This window comes from Conger conger, chromosome 6 (genome assembly GCF_963514075.1).
Source record: "Conger conger chromosome 6, fConCon1.1, whole genome shotgun sequence".
NCBI lineage: Eukaryota > Metazoa > Chordata > Actinopteri > Anguilliformes > Congridae > Conger > Conger conger.
Genome location: NC_083765.1, coordinates 55,699,295 through 55,718,743, shown reverse-complemented (window position 1 = coordinate 55,718,743; position 19,449 = coordinate 55,699,295). Strand labels below are relative to the sequence as shown.

At 38.5% G+C, this 19,449-nt stretch overlaps 1 protein-coding gene across 1 annotated transcript in view; it reads left to right on the top strand.

Moving 5' to 3' along the window:
- The window catches only part of syt9a (synaptotagmin IXa), a 38,279-nt gene extending 19,227 nt beyond the window's left edge, over positions 1-19,052 (top strand). Inside the window, exons 4-7 of the mRNA XM_061246009.1 lie at positions 12,367-12,487; positions 14,628-14,799; positions 17,279-17,408; positions 18,495-19,052. Coding sequence (XP_061101993.1) covers positions 12,367-12,487; positions 14,628-14,799; positions 17,279-17,408; positions 18,495-18,566 — 495 coding nt within the window. The 3' untranslated portion in view covers positions 18,567-19,052. The remainder of the gene's footprint in view (positions 1-12,366; positions 12,488-14,627; positions 14,800-17,278; positions 17,409-18,494) is intronic.
- Positions 19,053-19,449: the final 397 nt, after the last annotated feature.

The following is a 19,449-nucleotide window of genomic DNA, read 5'->3' as shown; positions in this document are numbered from 1 at the left end:
AGGATGTATGAAAAATGATTAAATAACAAGAATAAACATAAATACACACAGGACAGATACAGAAACATTACACTCTCTTTCCTTGTGCTCTCCTCAGATAGCAACTGGTGGAGAATATCATAAAAAATAGGTTCAGTAATGACATTAATAACATCTTGAATACCAATATATTCATTGAGGTCCATTGAATTAAGTTTCTGTAAAATACCCAACCCCCATCCACAAGTCAAGCACATTCCACAATTTCACATGCTATTTATTATTCAAAAGCAGGCTGGCTCCTTATTTATAAGCTTACTGAATACTAATATGTTGAAAATGTATTTAGATGCTCACCCTATATAAAATGGGGTTACATCACTGAAAATTCCCCATATTGTCAAATGTGCTTTCACTGACTTCCTCAGAAATTTTCACTAAATACTTTTTCAATAAAAATACTTTTATTGTTGTGAAACATCAACCTTTTTTGCATAAAAGCTGAAGCGCAGCTCCATGTGCGTATTGAAAATGCTACAGTTTCTTTTTGCTGTCGTAAAAATGCTGTTATTTTATGCAAGCCAAACAAACTATACACTGATGGAAACTTAATGTCATTCGCTAAAATGCGTCAGTCATCACTTCAATAACATACACGTTGTCGGTTCTTTGCTGGGCAGAAGTTATACTGTAGTTGATTGCGTGAGGATGGGGAGAAGGCCTATACTTAAAAACTGCATTAGGTTACTGATCAGAGAAGCTTGTCCATGAGCTCACAGTGTTCCAGAGCGCCTATACAAAATGTAGATAATAGCATTCCTATGTACAAGTATGGAACCGTGGGTTTTAAAGCGTTCAAACAGTATATCTTGTTACCATAGTGATTGGAAATTGCAGTGAATAAATGAATGATTGCAGAAAAACCCACACTGAAATTTAAGGGGTTAAACAAAGCCCTGAATTTGTCCTTGACATTGATTCACGACTAAATGCAGGTATTCTTTTCTTTGCAAAAACAGTTAATTTTGTAGATTGCTGAACTGATAAAAATAATATTAAAAAATAAATAATAAATTAAGAACAGATGCTGTTGTAAGGAGTACATTTGCTGAACTTTTCAATGAGGAATGAAATTAAGCATTTTTTAATATCACTGCTCTTCAGACCTGACCACACGTGAATATTGTAGGAGGTAGTGAATACCTCTAAAAAGTTTCCTTCTGCTTCTAACAATTGAAGTGATATTTGTAGACAAGTAATTGTTAAATCCAGCTCGCAATCAGCACCTTCAAGAAGCAAAAGATATTTTCGATATGTCACAAAAGCAAATTGCACCTTGTTGATTTCCACTTGAAGGGTGAATTGCTTGTAATAGGGGAACAAATGCCAACACATTCCAGATCCTATGCCTGACCTACAAATTGTGAATGAGGCATTACAGGATATTTTCATTCAGATCAGATACTCAGCCTTCAAGATGGGCTGATGAAGGGGACTGAACGTCCAAATGAATTATTCAAACATCTTCATATCATCAAAAGAAAGAGGAGTGAAGCAGTGAAAGTTTTGTCCAGGCATAATCCTGGAAGAATTTGCTTTAATGACACTGAATTATGGAATACAAGCCTGCTTACTGCTGGAAGTCAGCTCATCAGATTGATATTGGCTGCGAATGCCACGGTGAGTCGCAGGACGTAGGTCAGTCTCCGAGGCAATTCTCTGTGTAGAAAGGCAATATCTCTGGAGTGTGTCATAATCTCCTGACCTTAGAAATAATGAGACCAACCTCATAACAGCGGTCCCATGAATGCTTGCTGGGGGGACGCAAAAGCCGTAGTTTTCTTATTTAATAGATTCCACAGGCTGCGGCTTTGGAACTATGCCTCTGGTCCTAGAAGGTCCACAGATTCTGCTGGTTTCTGTGGTTACCCAGAACTGTTCTATTTAAGCAGCTGATTGCAGTAAAAATCCTTTCTTTCTTGTATCTAAATCTGTTTTCCGAAAGAGTAGACTTTTGGCTCCCCAGGACCAAGGTTTGGGTACCCTGGCTGAATGGTTTCTAAATTGGTATGTTGTCAAATTTCCAAGTACCTTTCACAGTGGCCTTCTGCTGATGTATACAGAAGACAACTGCTAGGAAAGAAAAGTAAATACTATCATAAAAGTGACAAATTTCAGACAGATTGTGTCTTTTCAGCTTGTTCTGTGTTATATAAATAGGCATTACTGAAAGTAAAGACCACGAGAGAAACAACCAGCTTGAATATGTCCGATATTTCAGATTAGGTCGCCATTTTTTCCAAAGCAGTTTTCCATCATCAGCATCAGGTTAGCTGAGCCGTCTGTGATTAATTGTATTTGAAGATTATCACATTTGTCTTCCTAGTCATCCACAGTGATAATTCAGTTGACACTTAACAGTGATTGACAGGTGTTGCATTGAGTTATTAGAACCACTGAGTCAGTTGCATATTTGAACAGTGTTGTTCTATATTGTTGCTTTTCAATCTGTGGGAATAGCCTACAAATATAAAAAGTACAGTTATATTACCTGTACAGAAGTAAAAAGACTATTCATAATAATGTTTTGCAGTAGAGGGGTGCTAAAAATGATGATGAAACTTTGTGACTGGATTCAATCATAGTAAAACATCAAAGTTTTTGCTTGACAATGCTTAATGAAAACTTTTCCACAGCAAGAGGTGCTTATTTTTCCTCTGACAAAGTTGATTTGGATGGATAGATACTTTACCATTTTGATTTCTCTGCAATATTCAGAAAGCCTCTCTCATCTCTGTCCCAATAATTTGTAATTGACAAGCTTGGAAAGGAACATAATGTCAAAAAGTTGAGAGAGTGTTGTCAAGTCAAGTGAGACTGTCTTTAGATCGAAACTCCTACCAGCCTCATGTAATTTGCAGGGATGTTGAATGGAAATGTACTTTTTACTGCACCAGAGCAAGGACTTTCCCAGTTTGAGGGTGCGCTTGGGTTCTCTGAAACCTTCTAGAATCCTCACTGCTTCTAGTTTGCAACCTATTCTTCCTGTAAGGTTATTTGCGGGATGTTTATAAACATTGATTTTGAACCTGAAAGAGTATATAACTAGCATACAATAGCTGTTTCAGGGACAGCAGAGCAGAACCCTGACAATAAGACAATCCTTAAATGTCTACCAACTGCCTCTTCCCAACTATTGACCATCAGGTCAATTAATAGTTTCTTCTTTCTAGTTTTGTGTCACTGGCACAAAACATTTATTGTAGCAGACCAAGTGGCAGTTATAATGGTTATGGAACTGGGCTTGTAACTACTCCGTTGTAAGTTTTATTCCCCGGTGGGGCACTGGTGTTGTACCCTTGAACCTACCTACCTTCATTATATCCAATGAATTGATTTTATACCAAAAATTTAACTGGATAAGAACAACTGTTAAAATCCTAAAATGTAGACTGCAGTTGTTAATAATTAGGCAAACTGGTTCTGCTATTTAAGAATAAACCTTATTGTTTTAACTTGGCAGAACCAAATCACACCTTACTTGGAAATGAAATATTGGGGCTAACCCTCTGCCAGCCAATATTAATTAAAAAATGGTTTCCATTTTTTGTTCAAGTACCTATGATTGATTCTGCAAGTACACATCAGAGCACATGTAAGTCACAAAGTAATAAGGTGCTAGTATTCCCCACATCCATGCTTCCATGAACAAAACACATCAGGCACTCACTTGGACAATGCCAGGCTACAAATGGAACACAAAGTATTGCTGTCCCCAGATCCCCCCCCCCCCCTTTGGTATACAGTGTAGAGAGAAAAAAGGTGATAACACAAAAGCATACTTAGAAAAGTAAATATTTCACAAGGTCCCATGTAGGATGTGAAGAGGTGACCTAAATTTGAAATGGCAGTGAAAGGGCTGCTTTGACAGCAAGATATAGAGCCAGAACCTTCATACATTATTTACACGTCTCGCCCAAGACAGGGCTTCCTTGGAGGTCTGGGTTCTCCTGGCCCAGCAGCTAGCTACTCGCAAGCAAACAGAGCATGTAGGCCTACTGCCCAGTGATGCTGTGCCCAATTACATGTCTCCCACACTATCCGCTTTGCCAACGCGTCACCTCATCTATAATGAGCATCGCTGTGTCCTTACTCAACTCTCCCATTAGCCACAAACACTCACAGTCAAACTGGTGATCTCAAAATCAGTCACCCTTTATTTTAAGGACATGCTCATCTGAAAACAAGTGATGCATACAATCTAACTTATTCAGTGTGTCTCCTTATTAAAAGAAAAATAAACAGATGGCATGTCAACATTTATATTAGTTATATTTTAATAAGTAATTATGTCCCTTACAGAGTTATTGGCACCCTTGATCAATGCAATAAAATATTGCATGAAATAAACAATGCAGGTAATTTCCAGTGATACAACAAAATTATTGCCAAAACCAGTTTTTAGTACATTGTGCAATCTTCCTTCACAAGGGTAAAAAACATGTCTTGGTTGTTGGAGGTATGCTTGACATCATTGTCATAATGGAATGATTCATTTGTTCTGGGGGTGGGATCTAGACTCCATTTTGCCTCACCTGAGCATCCAGTTCCAGTCAAAGTCCAAAAAACTTTGATTGGAAGAAGGTGTTATGATCAGATAAACTCCCACTCCACGAGAGGATTTTGTAAGGAATGGTCAAACAATATCATAACATGCTACAGGATATGACTCAGTAATTTTACCCTTGTGAATAGAGGGAGTACAAATGACTGAAAACAGGGACATCAATCATTTCGACACCTATCTTTTTGGGGAAAACTTTTTTCTCGGAGCAAGAAGAAATAACTGTATTAATATGAAAGAACATAATTCTGCCATTTTTGAACTTACAATATAGCCCATTACATGTGTCGTTTATTTCATTCAGCTTTTGTTTGGTCCTCTTTATTAATGTTGGCAATGATTTTGGAGGCCATTGTGCATACCTGAATTAGGGTTGAGCACTGCTGACATTACATTTCTGATCTAAGAATAGGAATCCTTTCACTCGAGATATAATGGATGTGTGTTATTTTCAGGGAGAACATATCTGATTGGATACAAAATATCTGAATGTACAAAATGAATGAACTGGCAGAATAATGACTTCCTCTCCAGAAGTACTCTGTGTCACACGATAATGGTCCTCATCAGTCCAAAGTGTGAGGGCTGGTTAGCCAGAACTTGTAGCTCTAACATCCGCAGTACTGATACCCGACATCAAACTGGGCCAGACCTCCAGAGAGATTACAATGAGGGACAACAGCCGAGAAACCATGATTACATGCATAAATCATTTCATGAGCCTGGTTATGCTACGTTACATTCCTTATGTGGAGCATGAACTGTGGGGGTGGGAATCAAATCAAAGTGCTGCATGTCTATGAATAAGTCATTGGGGGGAATATGTATACGGTGCGGTTTATGAACTGGTACATTAGTGAGTGGTGGCAAACACCCAAGTCTGCTGTACGGTATATTAATTTCCTAAATATTTTCGAGGAATATATTTGCCTATACTTTGTTACCCCTGTACAGCAACATTGACAACTGCTCAAAAGTTAGCTCCAGTGTGAATTAAAATAAATAAGGTCAAAGTAATAGTCTTCTAATACAATACCTGATTTAAAGATCCAGCTTTCACTATACCATTATAGTGTTTAATTGGAAAGATTATCCTATCCTATCCTATTAATCTACCAAATTATGGCCCAGATTACTGGGTCATCTATCGTCTATCACTGGTTATTTTAAGTTTTTTTTTAAAGTGGCACGGTTACTTTTCCTTCATAAAACAGGAATACATTAACACTTGCACTTAAGTGTACTTAAAAGACAGGGTTGTTTGTGAGCTCAAAGCTAGATTCACTGGTGCTTCACAGCCCCCTGAGTGGGATTGAGCAGTGTGTCAGAGGAGACTGATTTCTGTGTGCAGGACTGTAATTCCCTTCAGCATCTCCGGCGTGACCAGTGACTAAGGCACAGAAATAGATATGACTGGCTATGACCGGGGCTCAGGATGTGCCACAATGGACAGCTAAGCTTAAATTTAGAGGATTCAGAATAACAGCGTCTGTATGTATAATAAACCAAGCCAAAACTGTCAACATTTTCAATCCTTTGGAAGCCTTGAATTGCTTTTTAAAATGTAATAACCCATTCAATTGACACTTTAATTCTGATCTCAGCATGTACTTACATGATCACAGATGTAGGTCTTCTTTAAAGCAGTGATATGTACCTCAATATCAGCTAATATTGGTGTCAACAACAGTAAATGTTTGACACACTTGGCAATTCAGGAGCTGAATATTTCAATGTTTGCATAAAATTAACAGCACCAACTTTTGAGTTTGCATAGGTGGACAGAGATTAGAGAACTAATGTGGGATTCCACTCTACTGTCTGGACGTTGTATTGCTTGCTTTATATCCTTGAACGAGAACTGATATTGTAGATAATGCAATCCAAGGCTAGCATTTCTCCTTTGACCACTTTCCCATGAGGCTAAAATAAATATCTTCATGAGAGGTTATGAGAGGTGAACCGTCTTCCTCTTTCTGTTATATGAATTTGATATTGCTATCGGTTAGTTAAGCATAATCAATGTAGTCACATTGGGCCTCATGAAAAAACATTTTTTATTATTGTTCTTACTTTTTTTAACAAAGGGCTTATGTTCGATTCCACAACCGCACCTAACTGTCATAAATGAAGATGTCCTTTATGATACAGTATTTACGGTACTGTAGGTGGGTTTCGTCGGACAGATGACCAATGGGATTAACAAGAACAAGGGACGACTGTACCTGATTGGATAGTCTAGTGGTTCCTTGTTTTTGGCAAAAAAAATAATAATGTGGTGGACCTTTGATAAACTTTGTCTTTTGTCTGCAACATCCAGTTTGAATGTTTGATCTGAATTTGTTGTGCCAGGCAGCTGCGATGATATGCACTACAAGGCTCTTGTTTACATGTCAGGACCACTCGTAGATACTTAAAAATATTTTGTCATTATTTAACCTCTTTATAGGAGCTGACAATAATGCTTTTTCCTGAAGTAGTTTAAATACTTAAAGTTCATTAATTTTGTGGAATTTTGCCAACCAATATTAAACTAATATTTATATTAATCACTAGTCATCATCCCATCCTTTTGCAGTCCCTATGGATCTACTACCCAGCCGGAATTGTGGGGGTGTGCAGGAATAAATATGGGGTATCAAGTGATATTAACTACATAGGGACACATGCCTTTGATCTTTCTTTGCTCTGGATTTTCCCTCCTTTATGTCAATGAAAATCCTCCCAGGAGGCGGGAGATGACTGGGAAATAATCCAGGAGAAACATGAAAGATTTACTTATCATAAAAAGTAGGACTCAGATGAACATAGACTGATCTGCTCTCCAATTATAAATACTGAAGTGCCCCTTTAAAAAACATCACAAACCTACCAGTTTTCATGCAGTTTTATGTTTCCTCATCTAACACAATATTGTTATTGCAATTATGACAATCCCCTTTAATATGGTTCAATGGAGCAGAAGCTGTGCTGGACTAAAGCATTTTCTTATTCATCTTTTTAGCATGCATATTATCTATACTGTCTTCAGCTGCCTTCAATTTATAAGGCAGTTCCTACACTTTAAGAAGTGATGTAATTTGTTCTGCACATATCCTGTGTCAAGAGTGCTTTGACACACGTTGTGTTCATTCTGAACACTTTTAAGAGACAATGTGGAAAAAATACTCAGTTGACACATTTACGGCCACTCAAAATCCTTAAAAGAAATACAATAATAATTTTTTTTAAAGATATTTTTTAGGCCTTTTTCAGCTTTATTGGACAGTATATAGAGACAGGAGAGAGAGAGGGAAAGACATGCGACAAATTGTCAGACGGTCGGATTTGAACCGTCGACGTCGCGGCTCACGATGAGCATGCGGTCAGTGCTCTGCAGGCTGCGCCACCGAGACACCCCATAATCACAACGATAATAATAATAAATATATATATATGTATATATTCATATGCGAGTAATTGTTATGCATTTGCATTCAATGCATACTTTGGGTGGATGAAAAATATATTTATCAGTTAAAAAAAACAAAAGACCTTTGTGTTGCCTATTCAGTCATTGAGACAATTTAAAGGACACATTCGTGTCAAAATCAACACAACATGCATTGTCCCTGAGCACACTCTCTAAATATGTTAAACTTCTACACAACATGATGAAAATGATGCGTCCCTTCTTAGATGAGTGTAACCGCTATGCTGTATTACTTCCAAACCTATGATTCATTTGTTCAGTAGTCAACCTGCATTACAGCCGTTGTATACAGGAAATAATATTGTGTGTTTGATCAGGCAGATCAGTACTGTCCATAAATAACCGGCAGTTGAATGATGTTTCTGACAATATGTTTTTCGTCGATAAAGTGAAGGAAATGTTAACCACAAGGTCAATGGCTTACTACTATCAAGAGAGGAGTTGTTAGGGCTGACCTTTGCTTTCAAACAAGACAATCTATTTTTGCCCATCTAACACATTTTATGCTGGTCCACTGAGCCAAAGAAAATCAATAGAGGTTGCAAATATCAGTTCTCTCTAAAAAACTAACAATAAGAAAATGGTTGTAGTTTTTGGCATTTTTTCATTTGGCATGTTACTGTAAGTCAGTTGCAATGTATGTGAATGATTTATATGTACTGTAACCATCAATCAGATCACAAAACAAACCGATTGTTCGATCAGTCCGGAGTTACTGTCTGCACTTCATCTCATTTCTACATCACTGCATTATCACTCAGTAGCACACATAACTGGTTATACAGTATACAGCTGGAAAGCACAAACATTACACAGCATTATTTCTCAACTCTCCGTCTCTCTCTCAGGACATGGAAGAGGACAATATCTATTTAAACCAACATTTAAAATGCCTAAAGTATACCAAGCGGAAGGGGGCAAGGAATATAATTACATAACATTAGTTCTCCGACTGAGCTACATGGAGCTCTTCAGTGCTTCAGTTATAATTTGATTGACTGAGCGCAAGTGACCGTAATTTTACCACAGACTTGATTTAAGTGCTCGTGAGAAGAGAGGCAATGGTTATTCTCTAGTCTGGAGATGGAGGCAGGTAATTGGATTACTTAGCCTGAGAGGAATTGCTTTCGTGGATCCGCCCTCATTGTCAGCGTGCGAGGAGGTGGTCAGGCGATTCATGCTACTTACTCTCATAGTGTTGCCTTGAGAGAAAGGTCTGTGTGTGGCGGTGGGGCACTGTCTCTGTGTGAGCTCTTTTACCTTACAATGCCAATAGGAATGTTAGAGGGGTGTTGGGTGTCAACTGAACCCAAAACTTCCTGATAATTATTGATGTCAATGAAAATACTGGCTGTAGACCAGCTGAGACATTTGTTAAATAGCCTATAATACTAATCAGAATCAGAATAAGAAGAATAGCAACAAAATATCATGTAATGCAAATGTTTTATTAAAATAAAGTAGGCATCTAGCCTACTTTTTGCTACTTTTTGTTTTTGCCAACATAGGCAAATTCAAGTCCACCTTAATGTATTTGTAGCAATGACTACAGAACTGCAGCTGACTTGCAGTGGAAACACTGACCCCCCAGTATATCATTCTTTACATAACTCAGCAGCTTTTAGTAGCAGTGCCTATGGAACTGCAGCTGGCTTATAGTGGAAACACTGAACCCAGTTTGTAGTTTATCTTTTTTAGATCAGCAGCTTTTAGAAGCAACAGCTACAGAAGCTGCAACTAGTTTACAGCGGAAACGCTGACCCCAGTTTATAGTCTTCCTTTATAGATTTGCAGCTTTTAGCAGCTATGGCTACGACCTACAGGAGGAATAAAATAGAACCTTGGTCAGCAATGACCTGTACTAACTTTAACCCCCTCCGATTCCAAATATTCACCTGCAGCAATCTACCACATTACCCATACATAACCGTTATTACCAGCTTATAGCAAGTGATAGTATATGGTTATCTTATTTAAAATGAAAATTTACTATGTAAAGGAAAAACTGTAGTGAGGCAACTCTGACATAAACGGCTTTTAATATTCAAGCAAAACAGACAAGCTAGCTGACAACATTGTTGATGTTGTGTAGTTAAAACTTTTCACAAATTGCATTTACATTTCAATTAATTGTGAAGATGTATGGTATGGTAGACACCTACACAAAAGAGCTCATTTTGACTACTTGGCTACATAAGGATATTTTTATGCATGAAGCAGGGTTCATTGTATACTGTAGCAGTCATTATACAGGAATAATCACCACTCATTCACCAATCAGAATTGATTGTCAGACAAAGCTGTAATTGTAATTGATATAAGTGAAATCATGGTATTATGCATTATGTAGCACAAATTGCATGCAACATAATACCCACTTTAATAAATGGTTTCTGTAAGCTTAAAAAACTTAAAGCCGTATTGTTGTCTGTTTTCTTATTAAGATTCCTTCCTAACAAGAGTCTACTCTAGCTGACTACACCAAATTATTGGTATCCACAATCATTGATATACAAACACTAGAGGCAAGGCTATTTCATTAACATTTTCAAAACAACCACAAATATATGAAATTATTACTTTCATATTCTATGCATTATTGTCCCTTGAGGTCGGTTTGCTTTTATGACAATCACAATGCTACAGGGCATGACAGATCAGCAAAGTACAGTACAGTGTATATTACTATATTCTAAGATAATGGTTGTATGGTTGATATACTATCTATATTTTGATATACTATCTATACTATCTATATGTCATGCTGTATGCCTCATGTCCTGCAGATGTCGCTGGATCAGAATACCACTTCCCTTGTAGACTCCTCCCCCTGTTTACTCCTATATCTGTCTGGGAGACTTCCTGTTCTGAGAGTATTACCATCATCTTGCTACAGATGTGGTTTGCTTCCATATATGTAAATAAAATAGAGACCAACAGCATTAATTCTAAGTGTGATCTTTGTTAAATATACACAACGCAGAGAAAGGGAACTAATTAAAGTTCCACGGCAGCCCATAGGGTCTGGCTGTACTGTATTCCATTTGGCTGTAATACATTTCTGGTAGAGTCTAAATTGCCCGTGGATATGAGTGTGTGAGTGAATGGTGTGTGCACCCTGCAATGGACTGGTGACCTGTCCAGGGTGTATTCCTGCCTTTCGCCCAATGTATGCTGGGATAGGCTCCAGCCCCCCTGCGACCCTGTTCAGGATAAGCGGGTTAAGATAATGGATGGATGGATGGACATTTCTGGTAACAGGCACTGGAGCAGCCTTCCCACAGCAGTGAAAGGTTGTATATGGCACATATTGTGCTTGACAATGAATGTGTCCCAGCAGAGGACAGGAATGACCTTTCATGCTGCTCTGTAAAAAATCATATCTCCAGCAGAGTGGAACCTCATGCTAAAGAGCTGGCTGAAATATACCATAGTTTCTCAACAGCAGTTTCTCTGGACAATGGTGCACAAAACAGAAAACAGATTAACAATTAGCAGACTATTGTTAATCATTAAAATGATTAAGCTGATGACATTTTCAGTCAGGAGGGTGTATGCATGTTGAATACCCACCTATATAGGCGCATTAGTATCTTAATCATGTGCCCTTTAAATAGCAAAAGAAACTGCGACATGATCTATGACCAGGATTTGGTTGGTTATAATGCACATGCTTTCAGCTGCATCAGACTTGCAATATGCTGACAATTACCCTCCCATACAGGTGTAAGGTCATTTACTATTTTTACAGCATAGGCACTGGATGGGAAAATTGACAACTGAGTCTCTCTGAGATTAGCAATGACTCTTCATTACATAATTAGCCCAAACATTTACACCATCAAATTTCAGCAACATGAATGACAGCCAAATACTGTTCTTGTGTCCCAATATTAAATGTTTTTACTGTGATACAATTGTTACAACAAGTGAACCACTGATGGTGTATACAGCTAATTAGCTTTTTTTGCTAATTGGTGGAAAAGAGGCTACATACACACCAGCCTTCCTGGCTTGACATTCAACACCCCTGCTCAAGAGTAATGCTTTCTATTCAATAATAACCTAAATTCAATACTTCCTTATAAAAGTACAATTGCTTAGATTGTTTCCGCCAGAAGTTAATGTATTCTGATTTACTTCCATGAATGTGGAAACATGGAAGTATCAATGTGGGCATTGACCAATGTGGACAGACAAATATTGTTTATTGTTATCGGGCCAGAATTTCACTCTTATGCATCCATTTCATTTTTCTATTTTCTATTCTATATTTCATTATATTTTTTAGGATAATGTGGACTTGGGAGATCTCATGTTCTCACTCTGCTACTTACCTACTGCGGGAAGACTGACCATCACAATAATAAAGGCACGAAATCTTAAAGCCATGGACATCACTGGAGCATCAGGTACGTGTTCATATTGTAATATAAATCCTAGATACTAATCAGTTTCAGTTAACATATTAATTAAGTAGTCATACATTAATTTATATTAACTGGTATCCATTTATATCAGTTATATTTATTTGTCCCAATTTATATCATGTATATCCATTTGTTTGTGTGTATCAATATATTTCATATACAAATTGAAAGGTTCTTTACTTGTGATGGAAAAGTATGAAGTACAAAGTAAGTGATGATGTTATATGTGTGCTCTCCTGATTCAAAACATTCTTTCTGTGTCTATTGCACCATTGAGCCATAGGGAACTTTAAAAAGCCTTGCCTGGAGATAAACTGAGAGACAGACCTGGGGGGGTTCAGCCATGTGTGTGTGAGAGTTTGTGTGTGGGTGTGCGCACAGACACCCGCCAGGCTGACTCATTAAAACATTGGATTTAGCTCATCAGCTCCAAGGTTGCGTCTTGTGTGGCTTCATTAACCAAAACCCCCACTTACACCTGTTCTGGCTCTGAGATGGGAATTATCTGAAGGTCACAAGTGAGCTATAAGAAAGCTGCTTCTGAAATATGATTTTGAGACTTATAGCACATCTGAATGGTGTGTGATAACCCCTCGTATTTGCAAATAATAATTGTTAAGCTTAAATGAGTTCTCATTCATTTTCTCTCCAATTACTGTCATGTTGTGTGGAAAAATTCTAGGACAATACAATCTCAAAATATCTTTCATAGCTGCTGATTCTTTACTTTATATACAGTATATATAACTCATTTTTTACTTTCACAATATTTGACAGAGCGCAACTGTTTCAGACCATTTTCAGTCCATTACTGGCCTGCGGGAGACAAGAGTGAGAAATCTAATAACAAACACTCTCAGTAGAATTCAGTTATAGACTTTATAGAAATTAACCTTTGTTTTTCATAGAGTTTTTTATGGAAACCAGCAAAAAAAAAAAAATGACAAGCAACAAGATATACAGCAGCAACACGGCGATAAAAACCTCAGGGTTACAGACTGACCAGTCAACGAACGGGGGCTCATTTCACAAAAGGGATTTCTGAGGATATCACTCACACTTGGCAATATCTTGTCAAAGCACATTTCACAAAAACACATCACTTACAAATTGCAAATAAAAGTGCAATGACTGCAGGCCTCTCATACGTCAAGTTATGTTCTTGCAAGTGACTGTGCAGAAATGTGCAGAGGCACACTTTTATATTTCTATTCAAACAATTCAAAACTGGTTAAAGTGCAAATTCTTTTATCAAAGGGTATTTTTGATACATTTTGGTTTCACCATGTCGACATAACATAACTTTTTTCCTTAGTTGGGAATAACATTCACAAATGGTCCCTAACTGTCAGACGAGTCATGTGGACAAGAGCTTTGCAGCACACCTGATTTCATATGCTGAAGAGAGAACATAAAGTGACTTATGTTCAAAACAAGCAGGAGCTGAAGATTTATTAAATAAATGCAAAGAATGTGTCAAATCAAGAAAACATTTATTTGTCCCAAACATTATGGAGCCCCTGTAGATTGTCACAGCATTAAATATCGCTTATGTTAAACACTAACAGGAGCATGACCCTACCAGTCTTCAAGTGTTCCCTTACAATAAAAGTACTGCTTCACAGCAGTGGCTCATGTTACATATTTCCTGGAAATATAATAAGTCTACCATTTATGAACTACTTCTAGCTTGCTTGAAATTGCGATTTCTACTGTCCATGAAACACTCCAAAAAGAGCAGGAGAATTGTATCGCATCTTGCAGATCTCAGCTCACAGGGGGATTCGGTACGTCATGCCAGCCCCTGCTCGTTTGTATATTCAGCTGCACACAAAGTGTCTTCCTGTCTGAAAGCAGAAACATACAAACTGCTGTCTGACAAGTGGCAGCATTGGTGGAGAGCACATGCTTGTCTTCTCTCCCCAGTCAACAATGGTGATTATGTGGGCATTATATGGGAAACAACAAATTGGAGAGGAAAAGCATAAATAAACAAATGCGCCTTACTATTTTTGAATTATCACATTGTTATTTATTTCACAGCATAAGAGATATTGAGTACAACGTGCACCGTTAGCAGTGGCTGTCCCCAGGCTCACAATGGTTCCTTGTTTCTTTGCAGATCCTTATGTGAAGGTTTCTTTAATGTGTGAAGGGAGGAGACTAAAGAAGAGAAAAACATCAACCAAAAGAAACACTCTCAACCCTGTCTACAATGAAGCCATAGTCTTTGATGTTCCTCCAGAAAACATTGACCAAATTAGCCTTTTAATAGCTGTAATGGACTACGACCGGTGAGAATCATCCCTCTTTGGGGTCTCGTGCTGATTATTTATTAACATCATCATTGTCATTATAATTCATACTGCACATACGTATATAGCCATGCCATATATGTTCAAAGCTTTTCCCAGTAAATAAATTCTGGCAGAGCTTGATGACCATTAGCAAAACTGCGGATGCTATGCAGGTATCTGCTTAAGGCTGTGCAATGCATGCATTCATTCATGCATGTTCAGCGTTAAGCATCATGCATTTATCAACAAATACATTTTTTCTAAACTTTCTTCATTTTGCTCAGCATACATGCAGGTACTTTGCCATACATTTAGCAAATGCATTTTATTGCTGTATTCAGTGCATTCAGCCTACGTATTATGCTACAGTGGGAGCAATAATTATTTGATCCCTTGCTGATTTTGTAGGTTTGCCCACTTACAAAGAATGGAACTGTGTAGAATTTGAATCATACATTTTAACATTGAGAGACAGAATATCACAAAATAATCCACAATAACAACATCATATAAATTTAATATCATATTTTCACATGAAATAAGTATTTGATCCATAGAACAATAGGACTTAATACTTGGTGGAGAAACCTTTGTTGGGAAGCACAGAGGTTTGTTGTAGTTTGCACAGATCTTGGGAGGGATTTTGGTCCACTCCTCTTTGCAGATCCTTTCCAAATCCTTAAGGGTCCGAGGCTGTTGCTTGGCAACTCGAAGCTTCAGCTCTCTCCACAGATTTTCGATGGGATTTAGGTCTGGAGACTGGCTAGGCCACTCCAGGACCTTAATATGCTTCTTTTTGAGCCACTCCTTTGTTGCCTTGGCCATATGTATTGGGTTATTGTCATGTTGGAAGATGCATCCACGACCCATTTTCAGTGCTCTCACTGAGGGAAGGAGGTTGTCGCCCAAAATGTCCTGGTACATGGCCCTATTCATCCTCCCCTCGATACGGTGAAGTCGTCCTGTCCCCTTAGCTGAGAAACACCCCCAAAGCATAAGGTTTCCACCTCCATGCTTTACAGTGGGGATGGTGTTCTTGGGGTTGTACTCAGCATTTCTCTTCCTCCAAACACGGTCGAGTTGATGCCAAATAGCTCTATTTATATCACCTTCTCCCAAGCCTCCTCTGGATCATCCAGGTGTTGTTTGGAAAACTTCAGACAGGCCTGTACATGTGCCTTCTTCAGCAGAGGAACCTTGCATGCGCAGCAGGATTTTAATCCTTCACAATTTAGCGTGTTACTGATGGTTCTCTTCCTGACTGTGGTCCCAACTGCCTTCAGGTCATTAACAAGCTCCTCCTGTGTAGTACTGGGCTGATCCCTGACCTTTCTCATGATCATTGATATCCCACGAGGTGAGATCTTGCGTGGAGCCCCAGACCGAGGGAGATTGGCGGTGACTTTGTGGTTCTTCCATGTTCTAATAATTGCTCCAACAGTTGTTAACTTCTCACCAAGCTGCTTGCTTATTTTCTTGTAGCCCATCCCAGCCTTGTGCAGGTCTACAATTTTGCCCCTGATGTCCTTAGACAGCTCCTTTGTCTTGGCCTTGGTGGAAACGTTGGAATCTGATTGATTGTGTGGACATGTGTCTTTTATACAGCTACATAACAATGTAACGAGTTGACACAGGTGTTTTGGGTAATGAGTTGAGATCAGGAGTGCTTCTTAATGGAAAACTAACTGGTCTGTGGGAGCCAGAATTATTGCTGATTGGTAGGGGATCAAATACTTATTTCATGCAAATATACGATAATAAATTTATAAAATGTATATGATGTTGTTATTGTGGATTATTTTGTGATATTCTGTCTCTCAATGTTAAAATGTACCTATGATTAAAATTCTACACAGTTCCATTCTTTGTAAGTGGGCAAACCTACAAAATCAGCAAGGGATCAAATAATTATTGCTCCCACTGTATATTTAAATACTAAGATGCATGTTGTGCCAATGTTTTGGTTTCAGATATTTTCTCTCCATTTAAATATCCATTTCATGAAGATAGCATAACAAAAGTGCTGGAGAACAAAAACAAAACTAGCATTGATAAGTAGGCCGTACGCATTCTAAATTCATCCTCCAGTGTTTTTAGCTGTAAATATTTATGAGGTGATGCAGTCAGCAATGGGCTCTAAGTGTGCATGAGACGTTGATATTTACAGGAGGATTTAAGACCCACGTTTGGGCTCGGGGCGACATGGCTCAGGCAGTAAGAGCAGTTGTCTGGCAGTTGGAGGGTTGCTGGTTCAATCCCCTGCCTGGGCTGTGTCGAAGTGTCCCTGAGCAAGACACCTAACCCCCAAATGCTCCTGATGAGCTGGTCAGGGCCTTGCATGGCAGCCAATCGCCGTCGGTGTGTGAGTGTGTGTATGAATGGGTGAATGAGAAGCATCAATTGTACAGTGCTTTGGATAAAGGCGCAATGTAAATGCCAACCATTTACCATTTACGTTCTTGACCCCTTTTCACAGTGTAGGTCACAATGAGGTCATCGGAGTGTGTCGGGTGGGCAACGAGGCTGGGAGCCTGGGCCGGGATCACTGGAGTGATATGCTTACATACCCCCGCAAGCCCATCGCCCACTGGCACCCACTGGTGGAGGTAGGGCTTGGCAGGCACATAGCATGTGGGCATCATGTTTGTTTAGCCCTTCAAGACCCAGCTGAGATAATACATGCAACAGAAAATGGGAGCAAAAACATTACAAAACTGCGTATGAGTGTTTTCACTTTTAAAATGTTTTGAATGTTCTGGATTATGAACAGTGACTTACTTGCTTCTCCCTACTCTTAAACATTAATCAAATCAAAAGAAGTAGATGATTCCTAACCTTGGCTGTGGTACAACAGAACCGCAACTCCAAGAGCAATTCAAAAATGGGGGAAAAATATATTTTCAAAATTATGTGTAATTACCTCAAAGAACAGCTGTCAAATACTGCATATAAGAAAATTGCATGCTGAATTCAGTATGAAAAAGTGTGCTTGAACGGTGTGCTTGAGTGAAACTGACGCCACGGACGCCACAGACGCCACTGTCCTCTCACCAGCCCAGGTCACCACACTGGCCTGAGAGAATGTGTGGGGAGCGCACAGGCTCTCTCTTAATTCGCCACTGGCCATTTATGCTACACTGCTTTGAGATCTCTGTTCAAGCCTCAGTGACCCTCGAGACCACAGGCCTCTTCTATTATCAACATTTCAGTCAACGTTATAGCCACGCTGTTTGAGACATTCATCTTTCCAAAAACTACTTTCAAAAAGTGAGGGCTTCCTCAAAACCTCTAAAAGGCCTAATACATTTACATTGAATACATTTTTTGCAAAGCAGACTTAATTTGGCTTAGGAATAGAGCCTTGTAAAATGAAAAATCAATTTTCCACATGCATAAAAATTATAACTGATGTTTGTTTGGAAAAAATATATATTATAGCCAGATTGATCATTATTTGTTTTCTTTGATTGCTTTCTTAAAATGAGTTATTGCATAAAATGTTTTTTGTAAAGAAAATGATGGAAAAAAAATTATCTTTGATTTTCAAACCCAGGAAAGCAATTTTACAAATGGAAGTCCATTATCGTTGATAGGCAGCAGTCATGTCTAAATTGGTTTCTCCTCATCATCAGCATGCAACTCATTCAACATTGGACACCTTTAGTAACGCTGTTTATTTATTTTCTCCGTAGTGGCTGGATCAAGGGACAACAGGCGGGAGCCAGGGCTCCTGCAACTCTTTAAAAGCTCCCCCTTCTCCATAACCCGGTAAACCTGAGATGGAGCTCGGGTTTGTGACGTGACATTGAGTGTAACGGCCGTCTTAAACGTGTACTCTCACCTAGATTGAAGCAACTTTAACCCTGCTTATGCTGTGGATATGGGAGTTTTCTTTGCATGGGGGTGTTCACTCAGTTGCATGTTGACTGGCCATCCTTCCTTTTTTGCCCATTCAGTGAAAGAAAGAAAGAACATTGTTGGCGTTTATTATGAGGTTTATTTTGAAGTATTACTAAATGTTCTCCCAATAGTGCCAGCTCCCATTTTTGGTGTCTGTGTCGCACATCGAATAATGGCCAAATTGACAGTTTTTTCAGATGTGTTCACTTTACTTTAATAGAGTGCATGGTTTATTTTACTGTTGGGTATTGTTTTGGATTAATTTTGTTTTGAAAGTACAATAATGTTATATAAATACACATGTAATGTACATGTACTGTGGCAATTTAATTTTAGACCTAGTATGTAAAATGTCCTTTCAAATGTTACTAATAAATATTTGTATAAAACAATATATTCACTCATTTACATTGTCCACTGTCCAGCAATGTCTAACATGCCTCGAAATGGGTAGGTCTCAAAATGATTCATATCCCTATGTAAGGAACACTTGGCACAATTTCAACATGACTCCACTGTGAAAGCCGAAAACCATTACACACACATTCTCACCTGAGCCAATGTTGCAGAAGAAAAGAAGCCAAACAGCTGAATAACTGCATACAAGATGCAGAAATTACACTGCTCTCAAAAAAAGAAAATCCCTTTCGTGGATTTACCTCGATTTACCTCTAACTTGTTTTCATAAGATGACTAAGTTCCCCATCTACCTTGAAGCTGTAGGTCTTTGATAGCACACAGCCAGGC